Genomic DNA, 24,972 nt, shown 5'->3' on the forward strand with positions numbered 1-24,972 from the left:
AATTCGTCCATGAGTCATTCATCTTTCAGTTTCAAATTTTGACCATTCCTGGGAAAGTTCAGTACAGAAATCAATTGTCTTTCAGTTTCAAATTGTAAGGGAAACATAAAAAAAAATGGGAAGAAGATGTAAGATAGACACTGAAACTGTAACATATCATTATAACATAAATACCCCTTTTTTATCTAAAAACAAATTCAAATCATTTTTGTATGATCCTTAACACTGTAAAGAGGAGCAGATCACTGTGGACTCTGATGATGAATTCCAATATGAAGAAGTACCAGTGGATGAAGACTTTGTTGCAGCTGGTGAGTATATATATATATATATATATATATATATATATATATATATATATATATATATATATATAAAATGAGCCATTGACTGAACTAAAGATTGTTATAAGTTCTTCACACCCAAAAGCATGCAAAAAAACACTAATATTTTTTCAATGTTGATTAAAGTTTCATAGGTCTCTATTTTGTTACATACTGCATATTTCATAGATATTAAAGCAGACAAATTAGAAGAAAAAAGGAAATTTTAGATTCCTTTACAGACTGTTTTTCTCTAGTAAGGGCAAATTTGTCATTATTTTCCATAAAGCCTCTGGCCTTGTTTCTGCCAGTGGCATAATAACATGTTATATATACATGCTTATCCTTCCGCATTACTCCAATAGTATGACACTCATTTGTCACAATTGCTTGGATGAGGGTTATCTTTCAGGGAATTTCTTTTAAATTATCTGAAAAATACAAATTTGCTAAAGGAATCTTTTTGAAGATACTCTAAAAATTTGCTGATTCCTGTTCTGGACAATCATTTATAATTGAATTGGATTCAGTGCTGTGGTGAAGTGATTTGTATATGTTTTTCTGGAATATTTTTTGCACATGACTTATTTTGTTAAAATTTCACACAAAGAGACTTATTCAGTGATTAAACTATGTTAATAAATGCTCCATTTCCATTTTGTTTCCCTTATATCTACTCAGTGATATTTTAAATGAACACAGATAATATTGATCACAAAACAAAACAAACTTGTTTTCCTTGACAGATATTTAGTGTATGAAATTCACTGTTCAGACTGATACATGTAGATGGTTGCTTTTGAATGATAACTGAAATGTATATTTTTGGAGGTCATCATGTGATATATGCCTATCATAAAAAAAAATACATGACAATGGGTGATAAACACAATAAATACAAATTATATTACAAGAGAAAAATCATTGTGATTGCACAATCTGGTGAGTACATATTGAAATAAATACAGTAACTGTAACACAAACATAATTATATCCATATTTTGGAAAGCCTGCAGATACATAGTCCACTGGTTCTTTTCTTCAAAACTTATATCCCTGCCAAATTGCAGATTTAGAAGAGGACCTTGATGCAGCTGTAAGGACAATCAGAGTGACAGAGGAGGATGCACAAGCTACAGTAAGTCAGTACACTAAATACATATTTGCCAGGTTCATAATGCCAGCCATGATAATATTTGCCAGGTTCATAATGCCAGCCATAATAATATTTGCCAGGTTCATAATGCCAGCAATAATAATATTTACCAGGTTCATAATGCCAGCCATAATAATATTTACCAGGTTCATAATGCCAGCCATGATAATATTTGCCAGGTTCATAATGCCAGCCATAATAATATTTACCAGGTTCATAATGCCAGCCATGATAATATTTGCCAGGTTCATATTGCTAGCCATAACAATATTTGCCAGGTTCATAATGCCAGCCATAACAATATTTGCCAGGTTCATAATGCCAGCCATAATAATATTTGCCAGGTTCATAATGCCAGCATAATAATATTCGCCAGGTTCATAATGCCAGCCATAATAATATTTGCCAGGTTCATAATGCCAGCCAAAATAATATTTGCCAGGTTCATAATGCCAGCCATAATAATATTTGCCAGGTTCATAATGCCAGTTACAATAATATTTGCCAGGTTCATAATGCCAGCCATAATAATAGTTGACAGGTTCATAATGCCAGCCATAATATTTGCCAGGTTCAGTAATAGTTGCTAGGTTCATAATGCCAACTACCATAATATTTGCCAGGTTCATGATGCCAACTACAATAATATTTTCCAGGTTCATAATGCCAACTACAATAAAATTTGACAGGTTCATAATAACAGCTACTGTAACAATAATATTTGCCAGGTTCAAGATGCCAACTACAATAATATTTGCCAGGTTCAAAATGCCAGCTACAATAATATTTGACAGGTTAATAATAACAGCTGCTGTAACAATAATATTTGCCAGGTTCAAAATGCCAACTACAATAATATTTGCCAGGTTCAAAATGCCAGCTACAGTAATATTTGCCAGGTTCATAATACCAACTACAATAATATTTGCCAGGTTCATAATGCAAGCTACAGTGTTGGTAAAAGCTTATTTGAACTGATGTTCAGTTATTGTTTTAAATCATGGCCTTATTAAATAAATCTTATCTTTTTGAAACAGTATTTGCCAGGTTCATAACACAAACAATAATATCTGACCCAAATTATGATGTGTTATGTTTAACTTGACTATGTCTAATTTTATTGTGAAAATGGAACTTTTGTGCACTGCAATTTTGTTTACTTTGTTGGCATCAAGTTTCATTTTTTTGGGAAGAACTGATAGGTATTATATTCTTAGATTCCACAAAAGATTTTTGTTTCCATTGAAGTGTCATTGTTCAATGCATTTTTGTTTCTGTGGAAGAATCACTGTTCTTTGGGTTTTTATTTCCATTGAAGAATCGTTGTTATTGGATTTTTTCCATTGAAGAATCTATGTTATTGGGTTTTTATTTCCTTTGAAGAATCATTGTTATTGGGGTTTTATTTCCATTGAAGAATCATTGCTGTTGCATTTTTATTTCCATTGAAGAATTTTTGCTGTTGGGTTTTTATTTCCATTGAAGAATCATTGTTTTGGGGTTTTTAAATAACTGGTTTGTAGTAAGCAAGAAATCCATTCAAGTTGTTATGATGCATTAATACATGTATAGCAAATCAACAATTGTTATAAGGTTATATGGGGTAATTGACAGTTGTAATAAAGCTGTTAGTGAATTAACAGTAGTTATAAGCCTATTAGTGAAATGATGGTAGTTATGAGACTGTTCAACTTAAAACAAATTGCCTTTTATGTTAGGATTGGATGAGAAGTCAAACTTATGTATGATGTTAATAATGCAGTCTGCAGAAAGTGCTCTATTAGGTGATGAGCATCAGGCAAAAGTCCTGTATCAGACTTTTGGTTGTGGGACTGAATGATTTATTATCTGCTCTTCCAATGCTGGTATGCCATTTTAATGGAATTTGAATCAGATAATGTGCATATAGAAATGAGTAAGGTCATCATTCAAGTTATATTTTAGTCTGTAGAAATTAAGAAGATTGGTATGTACTTGTACATTACCCACTAACGTAAGTTTGATAATTACAATGAATGAATGAAGGATGGATGCATGGATGCATGGATGGATGGATGCATGGATGGATGGATGCATGGATGGATGCATGGATGGATGGATACATGGATGGATGGATGCATGGATGGATGGATACATGGATGGATGGATACATGGATGCATGGATGCATGGATGGATGGATGCATGGATGGATGGAAGCATGCATGGATGGATGCATGCATGGATGGATGCATGGATGGATGGATGCATGGATGGATGGATGCATGGATGCATGCATGGATGGATGGATGCATGGATGGATGCATGGATGGATGGATGCATGGATGGATGCATGGATGGATGCATGCATGGATGCATGGATGCATGGATGGATGCATGGATGGATGCATGCATGGATGGATGGATGCATGGATGCATGGATGGATGGATGCATGGATGGATGGATGGATGGATGCATGGATGCATGGATGCATGCATGGATGCATGGATGGATGGATGCATGGATGCATGCATGGATGGATGGATGCATGGATGCATGGATGGATGGATGCATGGATGGATGGATGGATGGATGCATGGATGGATGGATGCATGGATGCATGGATGGATGGATGCATGGATGCATGCATGGATGGATGCATGGATAAGCAGAAGTGCTATTAAAAGACTTTATATTAATACAAAACAAAACTTTAATATTTCTCAAATGTGCAAATTTGTAGAATTCAAAATGCTACTTTGTTGATAAATAAAGAAACAAAGATATCTTTATAACTAGACCAGACAGATTCATATATCAGTATAACTAGGCCAGACAGAGTCATGTTTTGTTATAACTAGGCCAGGCAGATTCATATATCATTATAACTTGGCCAGACAGATTCACATATTAGTATAACTAGGCCAGACAGATTCATGTATTGTTCTAACTAGGCCAGGCAGATTCATATATCATTATAACTTGGCCAGACAGATTCACATATTAGTATAACTAGGCCAGACAGATTCATGTATTGTTATAACTAGGCTAGGCATATTCATATATCATTATAACTAGGCCAGACAGATTCACATATCAGTATAACTAGGCCAGAGAGATTGATGTATTGTTATAACTAGGCCAGGCAGATTCATACATAATTATAACTAGGCCAGACAGATTCACATATCTCTATAACTTGGTCTGACAGATTCATATATTCTTGTAACTGGGCCAGACTGATTGATATATCATTATTACTAGGCCAGAAAGATTCATATAATGCCAAGTCTTCTTTATAACTAGGCCAGACAGATTAATTACTAGGCCAGTAAGATTCATATATGTAAGTCTTCCTTTCCATTTCCAGTGCAGGATATAGGGTTTTATTTAATTTTCAGGCCAGAAAAGAGGGACTGAGCAAGCCATCTGTCACACAACACCCTGAAGTTGTTGATGATTTTGTCCGCAACTTTTTGGTTAGGATAGGCATGACTCGCACTCTTGATTGCTTCCAGACTGAATGGTATGTAAATTAGGAAGATTTAAACTTGACATTCAGTTTGTGCCACTGAATGCAGTACATGGTATGCATAGAACTAGATATGGAATTTTTCATTCAGTTTTCAGTCACCTAGAACTTTATAATAGACTCAGTATACCTCCCCATTTGTACTGGGTCCCAGGTACTGATTTCAATAACAGAAATTTTTAATGTTACAAAAAGTGCACAGAACTTAGTCAGTTAATTCAATGATTTATAATTTCCAACCTGACTGCAACCAGAGTGACCCTAACACTGGCATTATGTCTGCTTTCATACTTAATAGACTTTCCATACTAACACATCGCCTTATTGTGTACACTATGGGCAGACAACAGAGTGACAGATTTCATCCTTTTTGATGACTAGCCAGATAAGTTGGAAAATTACCATAATGTTGAGAGTTTTTAATTATATCCCTTTGCACATATGAACATAGAAATTACACTGTTTGTTAAATCCACATGAAAGGCTAATTTGTAGTTGTCATTCGTTTCCTTTGCTTGATTCGACATTGTAAATATTGGAAGCTGACGATGTAGTATTTTCCTTCTACTTACATATATGTGTAGTCATGCTTACACCTTTTTGCTGAAAATGGACTTGTCCAGGAACTGGAAATGACTGGTGAGCAGGGTCATCTTTTAGACTGAAAACATCCAACTGGGCATATTCAGGTTTGAAATTACAAATCAGGCTATACGCCACTCCCTCGATAACTCTTGCCCTGTGATAACTTGTGAACCTGCCTATAAACGCTGGGTCAGTCGTGGATCCCATTTGTTTATACTAGAGAGTACCAATAATTTGACCCATATTTGTTGAATATGAGGAAAATCATGATCAAAATTTGTACAAGAAACCTTTATATATTGCTTGATTTATTGTCAAAAATGGTTGATATGACCTGAAAATTTGAATTAATATTATGAAATTATCTATTTTTAATAGGAAGTCATGTATTTTGTTAAAATTTCTTTCCAAACTACATTCTTGGTAAACCATAAATAACAGTATAAAACAAAATTTTGATCAATGAAAATGACACTAACACCTACTTGAGGCAGTACTATAATAAATAAATACCAAATAAATAAGTAAAATGCATGCAAATTCAACCTGCATAAGAGCTAGTGGTGTCAGTCAAGTGACAGGTCATGGAACACTGTTACAATTTTTTGTGTGTGTTTGAACGTAATATAATTAAACTACCTTAAATTAACACACTCATTCACAACTGTGATCAAAGATAGCAAGACAACCAAACTGAAATGAATACTTGGTGAAATAAAATTATGTTTTGCAGATACGTTTTATTAATGAGAAGCTTGTTTTAATGCTTGTAGTTAATTTGTAATTATTGAATTGGCACTCAGAGATTTCCACATGGATGAGAAGTTTCACTATTACTTGCAATGAAATCATTGCATCAATATTTTACTAATAGAACAAACAAAATGACTTTCGATGATGATGGCTGTTTCATGAACCAAGTGTTCCAGGTTTTTATTGTGTATTGTTTCTTTTAATAAAAGGAATTTTGTTTGATTGTGAATTTGAAACAATAAGTGGTCTGATTCCCTGATTACTATGTCCCTTGCATTGCATTCCACTATCGTAGAGAGTGAGCATGGAGCATATGGATCATGGAACCAGACTACTCTACAAGAACATAAAGCAGTGAATACACAACATGTTTGCTTATACATGATGGTTGTTAAATCCAGTTGGCTTATTGTTAATGATCTCTCAGTGGTTTTACATCAACAAAATAAAGGACATTTTTACACAAAAATAAATAACTTGGGTAGAAAAAGCGCTTTATTGACAATTATTCCCACTGCAACTTTAAAATGAGTATTCAGCCACTAAACAGACCAGTTCACTCCCCCCACCCCTAAACAGTTTTCTCTGTGGCCAATGAGGATGGTATTATTTCATATTGTTAAGGAGGTCCCTCAATAATTCACACCATCGCTTATAGTGCATTCAATGTTTTTGGACCCTTTTGTGTGCTAGTTAACAAGGGGGAGGTGTATGAACTAAGTTCTGTGCATCTTTTATCTCATCTGTAGTTTTCATTTTTTAAATTGGTGGGGGGTACAAACAAATGGGGAGGTATATTCAGACTATAGCTAAAGAATTTTCCATTCAGTTTTCTATCAAATAGAACTAGCTATCAAATGTTTCATTCAGTTTTCCATCACATAGACTTAACTATGGAATTTTTGGTCCACTTTTCACAAGCTGTGTTAATGCAAAGTTTCACATTCTAGATCCAAAATGCATCAATCCAGACAGAACAAAATTCTACCTTGCATTCATTTGATGCTGATCTTGAGTCTCAGTATGACACAACAAGATGGCAGGCTGTATACAAATTTACTGTAGATCAGTTTCTTATTTTCTATAAATATCCATGAAGTAGATATTATTTACAATTGACAAATACCAATATAATATTACAATTCTTCTTTCATTATTTTGTACATAACCTGTCATCAAAAATCATTTTTACCTCTTTCAGTAACTGTACATCCATCCAGTGTTGATTTTTAATTTTTGGCCCATGTAATAGGCTGGTTTCTGATTGTTATCTGGCTAAATTTAGTACGAGCATCAATTATATGTAGAGAACTGAAAGACAGTCCACATGCACTATGTAATACACACACACACACACACACACACACATATATTATATGCTTGAACATGCTCTATATACCCTGAACTCAAGGAAAAACTCAACTGTAATAAACAGAGATATACTATGATAGGCCTGAAAGCAATGTCCCATATACCCTGAACTCAAGGAAAAACTTGACTGTAATGAAAACAGATATCCTATAATATGTCTGAGCAAGATGTTCCATAATACCCCAAACTCAAGGAAGAACTGTACTGTAATAAATACAGATTTCCTATGTTACATCTTAACAGGATGGTACATGTACCCTGAACTCAAAGAAGAACTGTAAATGCAATAAACATAAATATCCTATGTTATGTCTGAGCAAGACAGTATATATATATATATATATATATATATATATATATATATATATATATATATATATATATAGATATACACACATACATGTATAATAAAGGATAGTTTTACATTAGCTCCAATCACAACTGTTAACTGTTTATACATGTTACATGAACTTACATGCACATACAGAAGGTTTCTTTTCTTTCTTGAAGATTACTGAAAATCATGTTTTTCAAAAGACAATTTTTCAGAGGTTTGGAAGTTTTAAAAAATAATGGTTTTTAGCATGACATGTCATATTATGGTAGGTACGCATATATCCTGAACTCAAGGTAGAACTAAGTTACTGTAATAAAGACAGATATTGTATATTATATCTGAATAAGACTCAGTCTGATTAAAATCAGATTTCCTCTGTCCTACATAAAGATCTGACAGTGAATGCTTAGAGGTCATGTTCTGGTGACCTATGATATTACCATAATTGCTAACTTTATCAGCTACCTAAACAGATGAAGTATTATATCTTTGTAATTGGAGGAGACAGAGCAGTATGGTTGAAGAACATCATTGTGAGCCAAATGAGTTTATTCACTTTCAGATTTCTAAAAGCTGCATGGCTAATTTGGATATCACCAAAACATGACCCCGAAGCAGTTACTGTCTGATCTTCTTGTTGGACAGTGGAAATCTGACTTTAATCAGGCTGGAAAAAGACAGTACATAAGCTCTGAACTTAAGGAAGAACTGTACTCTAATATACAGATACATTGTATGTTTTATCCAAACAAGACTGTACATGTACCTTGAACATAAGGATTAAGACTGTACCGTAAAACACACAGATATCCTATGTTTTGTCTGAACAAGATGGTACATTATATACTGAACTCAAGGAAGGACCATAAATACAGATATCTTATGTTTCATCTGAACAAGATGGTACATATATAATGAACTCAAGTAAGGACTGTACTGTAATAAACAATGATATCCTATGTTTTGCCTGAACAAGTTGGTATATATGTCCTGAACTCAAAGAAGGACTTATAATACTGTAATAAATACAGATATCCTATGTTTTGTCTGAACAAGATGGTACATATATCCTGAACTCTAGGAGGGACTATAAATACAGATATCATATGTTTCATCTGAACAAGATGGTACATACATCTTGATCTCAATGAAGGACTGTACTGCAATAGATACAAATATTATATGTTTTGTCTGAACAAGATGGTACATATATCCTGAACACAAAAAAGGACTGTAAACACAGATAAGTTGTGTTTCATCTGAACTAGACTGTACATGTTCCTTGAACATAAGGGAGGACTATACTGTAATAAATACAGATATCCTATGTTTTGTCTGAACAAGATGTTACATGGATCCTGAACTCTAGGAAGGACTGTACTGTAATAGATACAACTATCATATGTTTTGTATGAACAAAATGGTACATACATCCTGAACTCATGGAAGGGCTGTACTGTAATAAACACAGCTATCCTATGTTTTATCTGAACAAGATGGTACATATATCCTGAACTCAAGGAGTGACTGTACTATAATAAATACAGATATCCTATGTTTGATCTGAACAAGATTGTAAATATATCCTGAACTCAAGGAGTGACTGTACTGTAATAAATACAGATATCCTATGTTTTGTCTGAACAAGATGGTACATATACCCTCTCTCAAGGAAGAAATGTACTCTAATATAAACAGACATATCCTATGTTTCATCTGAACAAGACTGTACATATACCTTGAACATAAAGAAGAACTGTACCATAATAAATACAGATATCCTATGTTTCATCTGAACAAGATGGTACATATATCCTGAACTCAAGGAAAAAATGTACTGTGATAAACGCGGTTATCTCATGTTTTGTCCAAACAAGATGGTACATGTATTCTGAACTCAAGGAAGGACTGTACTGTAATAAACACAGATATCCTATGTCAGGTTTGATGTGTCATAATTCAGCTAGGTGTAGAAGCCTGAGAAATTTTCATCATTATTTCTGGGAGAAGGGAACCTTGGACTGTAGCCATGAAGTAAACTTAACTGGTATAGCCAATGGTTATACAAAAATTTGGAACATAAATGTCTACTTGAAAGAAAGCAATGACAAAAATAAACAAATCAAAACAGCACAAGCAAACAAACAACTTTAATAGAGAGACATATGACATTGATATTACCATGTCCTTATGTATGCATAACAACACACCTCACAACTCGTATACCAGATCTTTGTTTGCAAACATTTGTTCAAAGTGAACATTTTAACTAAAGTCATCAGTGTGTGCAAACGTTTGCAAAAACAAGACAATCTTTGGTAATAAGATTGATACATGCAAATTCCTTGCAGTTCACCAGGTACTTTAGTCACAGTCCTATTCAAGAAGAGTTGAAAATAACAAAACCAGAAGCAAAAATTTATCCAGAAATAATGTGGTTGCTATCCTGGTAATGACATGGTATACCATCAGTGATACATGTGATAGTCAGTAAGTGATACATGTGATAGTCAGTAAGTGATACATGTGATAGTCAATAAGTGATACATGTGATAGTCAGTAAGTGATACATGTGATAGTCAGTAAGTGATACATGTGATTGTCAGTAAGCGATACATATTGTGATAGTCAGTAAGTGATACATGTGATAGTCAGTAAGTGATACATGTGATAGTCAGTAAGTGATACATGTGATTGTCAGTAAGCGATACATATTGTGATAGTCAGTAAGTGATACATGTGATAGTCAGTAAGTGATACATGTGATAGTCAGTAAGTTCCTCAACCCACAGTTACCTACATATAGGGACATTTATAAAAAAAGGTATGTTGGTATGCATGTATCAAATTTCCTACACACTTCTATACAGATATGGCTATATGCATGTATGCACAGTATATAGGTATGTTTTTATGTTGGTTTATTAAGGAAACATTTTGTATTGTGCAATATCTGGATCAGTCATTAGATCTTGATAAGAATGTATTTCCTGGATCCATTACGTAAATTGTCAGCAACCAGCAGTAATATATGCTTCCAAAATTATAGAAATTGTCAGCAACTAGCAGTAATATATGCTGCCAAAATTATGTAAATTGTCAGCAACTAGCAGTAATATATGCTGCCAAAATTATGTAAATTGTCAGCAACTAGCAGTAATATAAGCTATCAAAATTAAGTAAATTGTCATCAACTAGCCTTAACATACTAAGCTGTCAAAGTTACGTAAATTGTTGGCAACTAGCAGTAACATGAGTTTCCAAAACATTCACTTAAAAAGCCATTGCCAATGCACTATTTCTATCTGTTAATTTTTAAATGTGTCAGATCTTGTTATTCAGTACATGCTCTTTGCAAAAATATAAAAAGATTTTCTGGCTGGATATACAAATCAAGGAGAAAAATGTAATTAAACCCATGATTGTTTAAATTATTTTGTAGGTATGAGCTGCAGCAGCGAGGCTTACTGCACGAGGAGGACATCGGAGTGGTCCCTGATGTCTACATCAGAAACCAGAACCTGGACAATGAGATCAAGTTCCTCAAGAGAGATGTGGAGAAATACAAAGACGCTGCTATGTAAGAGTCCAGTGTCACTGATTTCTTCCTGGATATTTATTATATTCTTTGAATGGCTCAGTTATCCATTGTTTTTCAGATTAGGTAGTATGTATGATTTAAATGACAAATTTTAAAGTTCAAATTTAGTGAGAAAATTAGATTAGAAATGATACATGAAAGTAAATTATGCAACATGAGGTACATGTTACAGACCAGTCATTATTTTAAAATTGTGTTGCAGTTACACATAAATGAATGGCACTAATATATCTTTAATTATTATATATATATATATATATATATATATATATATATATATATATATATATATATATATATATATATATATAAAATCCTACAGTGTACCCACCATGCCATGACAGTTTATAATCCTACTCACCATACCTTTACAGTTTAAAAATCTATCCTGTACCCACCATACCCTGACAGTTTAAAATCCTATTCTGTATCCACCATACACTGACAGTTTAAAATCCTATCTGTACTCACCATACCTTTACAGTTTAAAATTGTACCCTGTACACACTATGCCATGACAGTTTAAAATCCTATCCTGTACTTTTAAAAAATTACTAAGAAAATATGCATTAATATTGTACATAATGACAGTTTAAAATCCTATCCTGTACTTACCATACCTTTACAGTTTAAAATCCTATCCTGTACTCACCATGCCATGACAGTTTAAAATCCTATCCTGTAATCACCATACCCTGACAATTTAAAATCCTATCCTGTACTCACTTTACCTTTATGGTTTAAAATCGTATCCTGTACTCATAATGCCATGACAGTTTAAAATCCTATCCTGTATCCACCATACCCTGACAGTTTAAAATCCTACCCTGTACTCACCATACCTTTACAGTTTAAAATCCTATCCTGTACTCACCATGCCATGACAGTTTAAAATCCTATCCTGTACTCACCATACCATGACAGTTTAAAATTCTATCCTGTACTCACCATGCCATGACAGTTTAAAATCATATCCTGTACTCACCATACCTTTACAGTTTAAAATCCTATCCTGTACTCACCATACCTTTACAGTTTAAAATCCTATCCCCCACCATGCCATGACAGTTTAAAATCCTGTCCTGTATCCACCATACCCTGACAGTTTAAAATCCTATCCTGTATCCACCATACCCTGACAGTTTAAAATCTTGAACACAAGTTATTTTTATTTATTCGATATAAGATGTGTACACCATTTTCTCAACAATGCACTCATATAACTCAAAATCCCATTTACATAATAATGAGATCTAGGGCTCTCATCAGATTTCTAAAGTTTGATGTAAAAAATTACAAGTTGTTCAGTGACAGTTCCTTTTGCTAAATTCTCATTACATTGGAGCATGAAACATACAAAATTGTACATACAAGGGAAGCAACATGCACTGGAATGTTTAATACAAGTTTGAATAGTTCACATAAACTTGATATTATTAAAACATTCACTTTCAGTTGACTTTAATTAACTTAGTCTTATATTTTATGTGCGTAAATATGTTGGAATAATATTTAGAAAATATACATTAATACATTGTACATAATGACAGTTTAAAATCCTACCCTGTATCCACCATACCATGACAGTTTAAAATCATACCCTGTATCCACCATACCATGACAGTTTAAAATCCTACCCTGTACACACCATACCTTTACAGTTTAAAATCATCCTGTGTACCCACCATACCATGACAGTTTACTGCTATGGTTGGTCTATCTATCAATTTACTATTCTTATCTCTTATGTTGGACTGCTCTGGTGGCCTAAGTGGATAGGACATCTGCCTCAGATTTGTGAGGTCATGGGTTTAAACCCAGGCCGAGTCATATCAAAGACTTATAAAAATGGTACAAGTAGCTACCTTGATCACTTGATCACTCAGCATTAAGACATTAGGGTTAGAACTAGTTGGTCTGGTGTCAGGATTATATACTGGGTGGGACATGATGTTACATGTCTGCAGCATGATGTCCCAGTGCTAGACATCACTATAAACTGTCACACTGAAGACAACATAACGATAAGACTGAACTTTTTTTAAAGCTACATTAAAAATCTGGATAACAGACACACACACACACACACATGAACATACACACACCCACAAACACATACACTCTCTTATGCTGCAGTCAATATAAAAAATTTTTACACCATTGTCTGCAAGTTATTGTTTGAATGATTACATTACTATTACTGTTATCTGTTCCAATGTTTATTCCTTTGTTGCAATAAAATTTAAGTTTCTAGGGGGTAGACCCACATTTTATTCTACCTTTAATTTATCATTTTCTGCAGATGCAAATGCCATTGAGTTAATGTTTAACAACATCCCTTTTTTTCTGACTGAGACCAGATGACTGACTTCTCCATATATCTTCTCTATGACAGGAAAGCCAAGGAAACCTATGTGAAGTTACGGAAGGAGAGGGACTACCACAGAATGCATCACAAGAGAGTGGTACAGGAAAAGAACAAACTCATCACAGACATAAAACGGTAATTACATTTTTAACTTATGCTTCAAAACAAATTGCTTGTTGTTTTTAAAGATCAACATTAACTAGGTTTTCACCAATAGATTTAGAGCATGATAATTTATTTTTTTTAAAATGAAGTGTTTAAACAGAGTTAAGCCCTGGACTCATTATGAGTGGTTCTTTGAAATGTTGTATCCAATGTAACATGATATGTACATGTCTTCCAAATTTCTCCTCACTAATTTGGAAGAGAATGTAGAAGCTGATTTTTTAAAGTAAACAATAAGTAAACCCTATTTGTACCATTCAGACAGCAGATGTTTCTTGATCCCATAACACCTGGGACATTTACCTGTGTATACCAGTGCATGAACAACTATTCAAACATTTAGATTGATTCATTTCATCAGTGTTCTTGAAAGTGGTTACAAATGGCATGCTCTTCGGATTCATTAACAGTAGCACTGCTAAACAATTTCACATGGTATAACATAGTAATGCACTGTGATCAAGCAATGACACCTGTCACAAAATGAAATATGACATAATTGTGTTGATTTCAGTTACAAGACTATAATCAACAACCACTTCCACAACAATTACCATTTGATATAGGTCTAGTCACATGACAAAACACAAGGTGCACAAGAATTTAGTGCTACCTGGATTTCAGTGTACAAAATTTAGGTGCAGCCTAATTAGCCTTGGCCAGCAAAACTCACAGCTGGGTAAATTATTGAAAGGTTACAAACTTCCTTAACAAAATGATGATGATAACCATGTACATGGAGCTGCCTTGTTGTGCTTATGTCATAGCACCAGAACTTGGCATCATGAATAATTTACTTTTTATAAGTTTCAATAAATGTTATGAATTTATGTCAAAAGAATGGAACATATTCAATTTATATTCAAAACACCAGCATGCTATCATGGTAATCAATCTTTATCTATAATATGATTATGTATCTGCTGTGACCATATATGGTTATGTGGGGAGGGGCAAAAATTCATCTTTGACCATATATTGGTAAGTAGGGAGGGGCAAAAATTCAGTAATGATCATATCTGGATAATTGGGGAGGGGCAAACATTCAACAAAATATGGAATTAACAATTTTATTTATAGAAAATTGCAGATTCAATGTCTTGTATAACTTGTGGATTGGATTTTTGGTGTTCAACAACAATATTATAAATAGTCCAAAGTGTAACTAGTAATTATTGACCCTTGAAGATAACCCTGATTGCTTTTTCTGGTGGCTATCCCAATTTGAAAATATTTCAGTTTTTTTATATGGAAATCTATGAATTATAATTCCTTGTTTAAATTCACCAAGACTCTGAGCATATACATGTATTATGGTATATACTTTTTTTGTGAATAGTTGTTTTTATTCTTGTCATAAATGGCCATTCTCTGAAAGGATGTCATGATGTGGTACAGTATGATCACCTAAACACAATTAATGGGTAAAAAATAATGTTTAATTGATAGAAAATAATGTAAATTTATTAGGAAATGTATATCTAGCAAATCATGTTTTTTATCAAATAAATTAAAATAAAGAAGATAACAGAATAGCACAGTGTTAGCAGAGACTGCATATTTTACTGCTACAATAAACAGGTTGTTAAAGTCTTGAAATGTGCCGGGGGGTGGGGGGTGGGGGCAGGCGCAGAAAGTCATTGTATTATATGCACTTGCTTATAAGTTAGTCCAACTGTAAACAACATAGACCCAGATCTGCCATTATATCATGTTTTGCTGGTTACTTCTAACAAACTACATAGACCCAGATTTGCCATTGTATCATGTTTTGCTGATTACTTCTAGCAATCTACATAGACCCAGATCTGCCATTGTATGATGTTTTGCTGATTACTTCTAATTACATAGACCTAGATCTACTAGTAGATTATGCAGTGGCAGATCTGGGTCTGTTCAGCTTGCAGCTGGATCTGAATTATAAGCAAGTACATACTGTAATTCTTTCTTTTTGCCATCCATTCATTGCTCCAAAGATAATCAGTTCATATGTTTAGTTTAAGATGTTAATACTGTGTTGATACCATAATATGTTGGGCCCCGAGTGGCCGAGTGGTCTAAAGCGCTCTCCATTATGGATCATTGCCATCTCACCTCTGTCTGCGCGGGTTCGAGTCTCAGATTCAGCCAATGTGGGTATGTGAGAAAGCTTGCCAGTGGCTTCTCGTGGGTCAGTGGTTCTTTCCGGGGTTTTCCCAGGGTCTTCCTCCACCATTAATACTGGCCACCATGTATAGCCTATCGTGTGCTGAATAATGGCATTAAACCCTACAGCAACAACCATAATAAAAAAATTGTCTGTGTAGAGCAGTGGTTCTTATTCCATGGGTAACAACCTAAAACTGGGTCACCATGCTGTTTTGAATGGGGTCGCCAAGATCAGCAATAATAATCTGAAATTTCCTACCAGCGAGTTTTTAGTATTAGATGTGGTGAGGCTAGTACAACACACCTAGGTAATCTGAGTCACTGCATAAAAAAGGTTAAAAATCTGACTGTTCTTAGAGGATAATATGCATGGCAAAAGATGATACTGTACCATCCAGTCTAGTTGACGTTATTCAAAGCAGAAATACAGTTAAGCTTCATGTCAGATATCCCATTTTGGGTGCCTTTCGGTCCGGGCATTTGCATTATAAGTACTGTGCTTCAGTGTTTACCTTTTAGAGCAAGAAATGGAAGGTGTGCCCTCATGTACCACATGTAATGTAAACATCCTTAAACATGAGCCATTGTTGGCATACAAATTAGCATTGTCATATATAGACAGCCAATATAAAGAAGTTTCATTAGTAGTACAGCATTTTTACAGGGACAAAATAGGTTGCCAGTCTGTCTGCAGAGGAGACTGGTTTGGGGAAATGTATTTCTGATAGATCAGGTCTGCTGAAAGTGGTACTAGATTTTTTTTAAAAATCAGTCAGAATGAGTCAGATGACAAAAAATGCACAATGTGTCAATGCACCAAACTCTTTATGTCATTGAATGCACTTAGTTCACTATAGTATTATCAAAAAGTTATTTTGTTTAAATTTTGTCAAATTCCATGTAGTGCTATACAGTGATCCCTTACTATAAACCACTTCAGTATAGTATTACGTCCCTCTTGGCATGGATCCCATTTCGGGATGAATGTAAACCTACCTTAGTAAAAGGCAACCTGACTTGTAAGATGGTACCTTTTAACGTCTTACCTTAACAGTATTATAGCGAGGGATAACTATATATAAAATTTTCTTTACTTCTTCTCAGGCTAAAACGTCATTATGCCCAGTATGAACCAACACTGCAGCAACTGAAAAAGAAGTATGAAGTGGCAATGAAGGAGAAGATGTTATCAAAACTTGAGCGAGATCGTGCAATGGGACAGGTGACTGGGCTGCAGAGCACCCTGAAGAGTATGGAGTCTTTCAAGGGTGGTTCAGTACTCACTCAGAAAGGTAAGGATTTCAGAAGGCAAGTCAGAGTAATCCCAATCCATTCAAGAGTAATCCCATATGATCATCCATTCAAACAGCCACACTTACTTACAGTATATACTTGCTTATAAGTTACTCTGGGGCATGCAGCTGCAAACAACAGTTGCGTTATGCATCATCAGATCAGACTCTATGCTACTTTGTACTCCTAACAAACTTCATTGACCCAAATCTGCTGGCACCTTATCTTACGGCATATCAGGGTTTATACAGTTTTGCTGTTGAATCTGATTAAAAACAGCCTATACAAGTGTCCTGCATCTGTTTTCATGCCACTTGGATATCATATCATGAAAGCCTAGAAATGCTTCTTGTCTCTTTAATTTGACAGGAGTAAATATCACTGCACAAGACAAGCTCTTTCACCAAAGTAAGCAATACCTTAGATCCTTCCATGATAAGTCCATGGAGCCCACCTTGCAGGTGTGATATATAAGAAGGTCCACCCTTTAAAAGGATATTTATAATTGAAGAAGGCTTTCTTGGAGTATAATTTTTTCAGTTTTTGGAATAATTTCAGATGAGCATAACATGAACATAGTTTATACACTGATCATCAGGGAAAAAGGCATATCTAACATCAACTGCCTTCATTACAGCCCCATTTTTTTCCAGCAGGTACTGAATTCTCCTTGCATTATTTCAACAAAATATGAAATTGTTTGCCATTTGCAAAAAAAAGTGATAATTCTGATGTATTTTTGACAAGATGTTTAAATATATTTTCAGCAAATGGTCAGTCTCGACGAGGTGTTCCCTTGGATGAAGCAGGGTATGGCCCCACACAGAGGATGCTTGTTGAGGAAAGACAGAAAGCTATGGTGGATGTTAGAGAAATTCCCCAGGATTACAAGCGACATCCTAATGTAAACTTTTACTGTGATCACTGACATATTTGAAATGGCAGTTGGTCTAGATTCTTATATACCATATTTTTCCTGTAAATACTGGACTGTAATGCTGTTTAGGTCAGCTAAATTGTTATACCATGTTGTATGGAAGACAGCATTATAATGGGCTGAATTGAGAACAACTTTCTGACCGGGCTATATAATAATGGTATATGCTGTATACAAGGCTTCCGAATATAGGGTTACATTCATAAAAAGGCAGCATAATATGGTATTTTATACCATGCTATATGCAAGACAGCATTATAATGGTTTATGTTGATAGGAGGATTATGTAATAATGGTAAGATATGCCATGTTATATAGAAGACAGCCTTATAATGGGTTACATTAATAATGATGGATATGTAATAATGTTATGATTGAAAGAAAGCCTCATTATGATTGATGTTTTATATTACATTGTAATTTTAATTTATTGTAATAGGCTAAGAATTAAAAAAAAGAAATAAACAAAATTGTAATTGGAAAAATAAAATTAAGTATACTGGGCTTTAATAACCATGATGTTATTATTGTGAGGTACGTTACTGGAAATGGCATACTTAGGTTTAAGACAAGCTTAACATTTGACTGGTGAGAAATATTTAGATTTCAAGCTGAAAAGAATGTTATTTATAGAGTTTGCAAATTAATATTCATCCTAATGACCATAATTTACAAAAGTGCTTAGAAATTTTAAAAAATTTTTGCTTTTTTTTCTTCAAAATTGAATGATTATGACAGATAATTTTAGGAGACAACTACACTGGAGTCAGATTACCTATCAGTTAACAATCATTAGCATCTTAAAATTTCTCCCAATCTGTTAATTCTGTAACAAATATATCTTCATGAATAACATATGCTCTTAACACAGTGTTTTCTGTAAAGGTTAAAGTCACAGGCTTAGCCAGTGTGGTTATGTGAGAAAGCTACCAGTATGGTCAATGGGTCTTACCAACCACCATATTTAGGCGATCTTGCACTGAGAAATAGCATTAAACCCAAATATCAACAGCACACGTTTTGCTAATTTCTTTAAATTCTTGAGATTATTTATCATGTGAAAATAGTGTGATTGTTAGGTATGTAATTTTTGCATACACTTTAATTTTGTTTTAAATTACAGATTATATAGTGGTATGGTTAAGTAATATGCCATCAAAAATATCTCTCCCACAGGATTCTGAGTTCCCACCAGACACAGGAGTTAATCCATACCTTAGCCAAGTGAAGACCTTGCCAGGTCACCTTACACGTACTGGAGGGTTCAGACAATCCAACACATTCCAGGCTCACTCTCATCCTGTTAGCAGGTAAATATTTTGTCTCTTCCTGTTTATGATATAGTAATCTCGGTATAATTGGATCCATTTTCTAAGGTGGATATGGTCAGGTTTCCATTACATGATGTAATGGTAATACAAGTACAGTGGTACCTCGGGTTACGAACTTAATTCGTTCCAGAACTCGGTTCATAACCCGAAACGTTCGTAACCCGAAACATTGAAATCAATGAAATAGAGACAATCCGTTTCAAGATGAAAGAATCGTTCTTTTTTATTAACATCTGGTCGTTTACCTGACAAAATGCAAAGAATATGTGTACTTCACGTATTAAATAAAGAGAAAGAAAACAACCAAACTCATAATTGATGGGGTTAACAAGGAAAATAATGAAAGAGATAAACTGAACACAGTGCCACTGCTAAGAAATCTAGGCTACTAGGCTAGCGCTAAGCGATGTTAGTACATGTACTGCGTGACTTTCGTTTGTACCGTACGCGATCGTTTGTCTCCAACGTTAAACCTTGCTCTCTCTCTCTCGCCTTCGTTCGTAACCCGAGGCACTGTTCATTACCCGAGACAAAAAATTTTCGAAGTTGTTGTTCATAACCCGAATTGTTCGTGACCTGAGGCATTCGTAACCCGAGGTACCACTGTAACTCAATAAATATAACACTGTCAGTAGGAGCCATTGAGTAAGCCATGTTATAGTGTGACAAGCTTATAATGGGTGTTTGTGTGCGTGTGTGATTTGGATTTTTAACATGATAGCTTTAAAACAATTTCTGTCATATTGCTACGATGTCTGCTGCATGGCAGTTTATAGTGATGTCTAGCACTGGAGCATCCTGCCTCAGACATGTATCATCATGCTCCACCCACTCACATTATCCTGACATTAGGCCAACCAGTCCTAACACTAACCTCTTAATGCTGAGCGCCTAATGAATCAGCTGCTAGTACCATTTTTATAAGTGTTTGGTATGACTTGCCTGTGACCTCCTACATCAGAGTTGGATGCTCTAACCACTTAGGCCACCAGAGTCAGTTCAGCTTATAATGAAGTACATTACACATATTGTAGGCCCTCTTTATAACACTTGTTAATGGGAGCTACATTAGAGAATACTACTGTATAGTGAGATCACCTTATAGTGAAGTACCATCATTAAAAATCTTTACATGGGATTTGTAAAGCATACCACCTCATAGTGAGACTGACTTATAATAAAGTACAATATACAACACTTTCTCATTATGATAGTATTTTTGGTATCTGTTTCATTTCAGCCTCAGTCTTCACCCTAGAAAGCAGATCTTGGCCACCAGTAGTGATGACCACACCTGGAAGATGTGGTCAGTTCCTGGTGGGGACATCATTATGACAGGAGAGGGCCATATGGACTGGGTCTCAGGCTGTGACTTCCATCCCTCGTAAGTTGAAATTCCACTTTTTTATGTCTGATATTATAGATAAGTCACAGTGCTAGACATTGGGCTGAGCATGAAATCAGTAATGATCTTTTATCTTATTTTATTGCTGCAGATTTCCATTTTGTTTACGAGGAGTAATCAAAGTTTTTACTATTGTTAACATATTATCTTTATTTATTTTGTTTTCAATTACAACAACTGATTTATTTTTAGTTTAAATTCAAAGCAACCTGACTAATTTACTGTGACTTTTTGTTTAGAATCAGAGTAATTGACTGATTGTACTTTTTTACTTTTTGTTTTTGAATCAAAGTAATCTAACTGAATCAGTGATGTTCTTTTTGTTTAGAATCAAATTAACATTTGGAATTGGTGTGCAATCCAATTAACTTCATGGATTTACTTTTTCACTTTTGTTTTTCAATCAAAGAAACTTAATTAAGTGATTTAATTTTTGTTTGCAAAGTAACCCCTAAGTGAGTAACTTTGTTTACAATCAAAATAATCCTAGCTGATTTACTTTTTGTTTACAACCTAATTTACTTTTTGTTTATAGAGTAACCTGACTAGTTATTTTTTTGCAAAGTAATCTGACTCGGTTATTTTTTGTTTATGAAGTAATCCGATTTATCTGTATACAAGCAAAGTAAACTAACTGATTTAGTTTTTGTTACAGAAAAACTGAATGTTTTACTCCTTGTTTATTATCAAAAGTAACCCGACTAATTTACTGTGACTTTTTGTTTAGAATCAAAAGTAACTTTACTGGTAACTAAAGGTAGCATTTTAAGTAAACCAATATTGCAGGTAACTAGTATAATTGAATTACTTGAAGGTGTAGTCATTGTTTTTTTGTGTGACTAAGAAGCATTAGTCATTAAAACTTTGGCAGAAAAGTGTTTGAAGGGAGAAAAGTTCTAGAGAGGAGACAACTTACAGGTCACAAGTTTCTTTTTTTTGCAGTGGTTCTAAGCTTGCCACTTCTAGTGGAGACACAACAGTTAAGATTTGGGATTTCTCCAAGGCAGAGTGTATCCATACCTTCACTGACCACACTCATGCTGGTGGGTTATGATTTATATTACAATTGCTGTTAAAATAATCTCCTCTCATAATTATGGTTCATGTGAAACATAACAATGTTCCACTTTGTTAAGTATAAGTCCTGAGATAAGTTTTAAGTAAGCCTGTGTCAGGAAAGGGTATAGTAATTAAAAACAAAGTAAATCATGCATATTTAATGTTAAATTACATTGCCATGAGTTGTCAGTCAAGTACTAAAATCAAGTGAAATTATTTGAGTAATGGAAATAGGTAAATATAGCGGGGCCAATTAACATTATTTTACCTATGTTACATAAGGGGTCATACTGTACTTGGTTACATATATACTTTACCTGGTGTACATATCTACTATACTTGGTTACATATATACTTTACTTATTTATTTATCTACTATACTTGGTTACATATCTGCTAGACTTGGTTACATACATACTTCACTTGGTTATATATATATACTATAATTGGTGACATATATACTTTACTTGGTTATATATCTACCATACTTGGTTACATATATACTTTACCTGGTTACATCATACTTTATTTGGCTATATACTTACTATATTTGGTTACATGTATACTGTATTTGGTTATATATCTACTATACTTGGTTATACATATACTTTACTTGATTACATACCTACTATAATCGGTTACATATATACTTACTTGGTTACATACGGGGTCATACTGTACTGAGAAACCTCATTGTTAGAAATATAACCATGCTCTGCTGTACTTGGTTACATATATACTTTTAATACTTGGTTACATAACTACTATGCTTGGTTACATGTATACTTTACTTAGTTACATATCTATTTGGAACTGTTGTTATGGAAAGCCATTTCTTGTTGCTGTTTTTCTCATTACTATATCGAGAACGTTTTGTGTTTGATAAAATATCTTAGTAAATCTAGTACTGCACATACAAATTCAATATGAAAACAATTAACATTTTTATGAAGTATTTAAAATTGTACTGCAAATAATGAAAGGTGGTTTGACGCTTCTTGCATATATTGAAATGAACTAAAAAAAATTCTCGTGTACACTAGCTAATAGGTAAGAATATACTAATAACAACAATCATGAGTACACAGAGTGTTTCATGGAATCTATAGTTTTCTGTCTTTTTTAGAATAAGCTTCAACAAAACATGATTTGTTGTTTCTTTTTTGTTTTAGTATGGGGTTGTACATGGCATTCATGTGGCGATTTTCTGGCAAGTTGCTCTTTGGACAATACTAGTAAAGTCTGGGACCTGAGCAGCCTGCGATGTCGGTACACACTCCGTGGGCATGCTGATTCCGTCAATAGCATAGAGTTTCTGCCATATTCCAACACCCTTCTTACCAGTTCTGCAGATAAAACCATGTCACTTTGGGATGCCAGGATGGTAAGAAATGGAACTTTGAATAATGCTTTGAAGGAGTTATTAATCTAACATTTAATTATTATTAAATTTTATATTTTAGCCATGAAATTATTGATGACATCAGAGCCTTCAGATGTCTTATACACTAACCTTTTTTATATGTTCCCTAGCATTTTCATCTATTCATCCATGACACTTAGTTTCTGCTCAATAAGTGTCATGTCATTTGAGATTAAGGAATAAAACTTGATATATTTATACATTATCATCCTTTGGAGGTGTTATCTACCATATTTAGCAGTCTATCTTCAGGTTGAAGGTCATGGTTAAGTATGTGAAATTTCCCATCACACTTCTTCCTGCTCAATAATCGATATATATATATATATATATATATATATATATATATATATATATATATATATATATATATATATATATATATATATATATATTTATTTATTTATTTATATATATATTTATATATATATACACACACATACTACTTTCAGGCATTTCTGCGCACCTAAGGTTTTCATTTCCAATATTGAAGCAAAATGCATACTGAATTTGAGCAATTGACAAAAATAAAATACAACAATGCTTACCATTGGAAAAGATGCAATTGTCACCAGAATATTCTGTTCAAAATAATATTAATTTTGGACACAGGGGATACCACCCTCCTGTTTTCCTGACTTGCGATATGTCGGCCTATTCTGCGCTTAGCTTTGAAAAGATGTAATGTTTATCCATCTTGCTATAGAAATGAAATATATTACTTTCGACTGTTTCTGTCAGCAGTTCAGTCGAGTAATTAGGTCAGGTTTATAGCTAGTTTTACAAAATTCAACATAAAATTGCCAATAAATGGCAAGAGATATTAAGCAAACAAAACCGATCTTGTAAATAGGTTAGTAATGTAAAGTTCAACATTTTATGAAAAATAAGCTATTATGTGGAAGAGAAACAACAATGAATAGGATGTAATGTGTTTACAATGTCTTGTTGATGGGGAAAAATTACTACAGAATTTAAAAACAGACTATACCCTGGGGAATTTCTTGAGAATTTATATTCTAGCGGCAAGTTGACACGTTGGGTAGCAGACGATTTTGTATGTGTGGGACAACTTCTTGCAAAATTGGAAACTTGGATTAAAATACAGTTTTGTTTTAAGGTACATATTTCCATCTTTAAATAATGTATTTATTTGTATGATTCTAAAAGATGCATAGTAAATCAAAATTTTCTGGGTTACAGGTTC

At 33.9% G+C, this 24,972-nt stretch overlaps 1 protein-coding gene across 1 annotated transcript in view; it reads left to right on the top strand.

Annotated features, from left to right (window-relative positions):
- The window catches only part of LOC149771694 (sperm-associated antigen 16 protein-like), a 38,626-nt gene that overhangs the window by 3,942 nt on the left and 9,712 nt on the right, over window positions 1-24,972 (top strand). The window contains exons 2-12 of the mRNA XM_089948204.1: window positions 234-311; window positions 1,394-1,461; window positions 4,859-4,983; window positions 11,478-11,615; window positions 14,032-14,139; window positions 17,422-17,609; window positions 18,378-18,514; window positions 19,724-19,857; window positions 21,119-21,262; window positions 22,226-22,326; window positions 23,515-23,726. Coding sequence (XP_089804330.1) covers window positions 234-311; window positions 1,394-1,461; window positions 4,859-4,983; window positions 11,478-11,615; window positions 14,032-14,139; window positions 17,422-17,609; window positions 18,378-18,514; window positions 19,724-19,857; window positions 21,119-21,262; window positions 22,226-22,326; window positions 23,515-23,726 — 1,433 coding nt within the window. The remainder of the gene's footprint in view (window positions 1-233; window positions 312-1,393; window positions 1,462-4,858; window positions 4,984-11,477; window positions 11,616-14,031; window positions 14,140-17,421; window positions 17,610-18,377; window positions 18,515-19,723; window positions 19,858-21,118; window positions 21,263-22,225; window positions 22,327-23,514; window positions 23,727-24,972) is intronic.

The sequence above is a fragment of the Sinohyriopsis cumingii genome, unplaced genomic scaffold (assembly GCF_028554795.1).
Source record: "Sinohyriopsis cumingii isolate HCF-2022 unplaced genomic scaffold, ASM2855479v2 utg001711l, whole genome shotgun sequence".
Lineage (NCBI taxonomy): Eukaryota > Metazoa > Mollusca > Bivalvia > Unionida > Unionidae > Sinohyriopsis > Sinohyriopsis cumingii.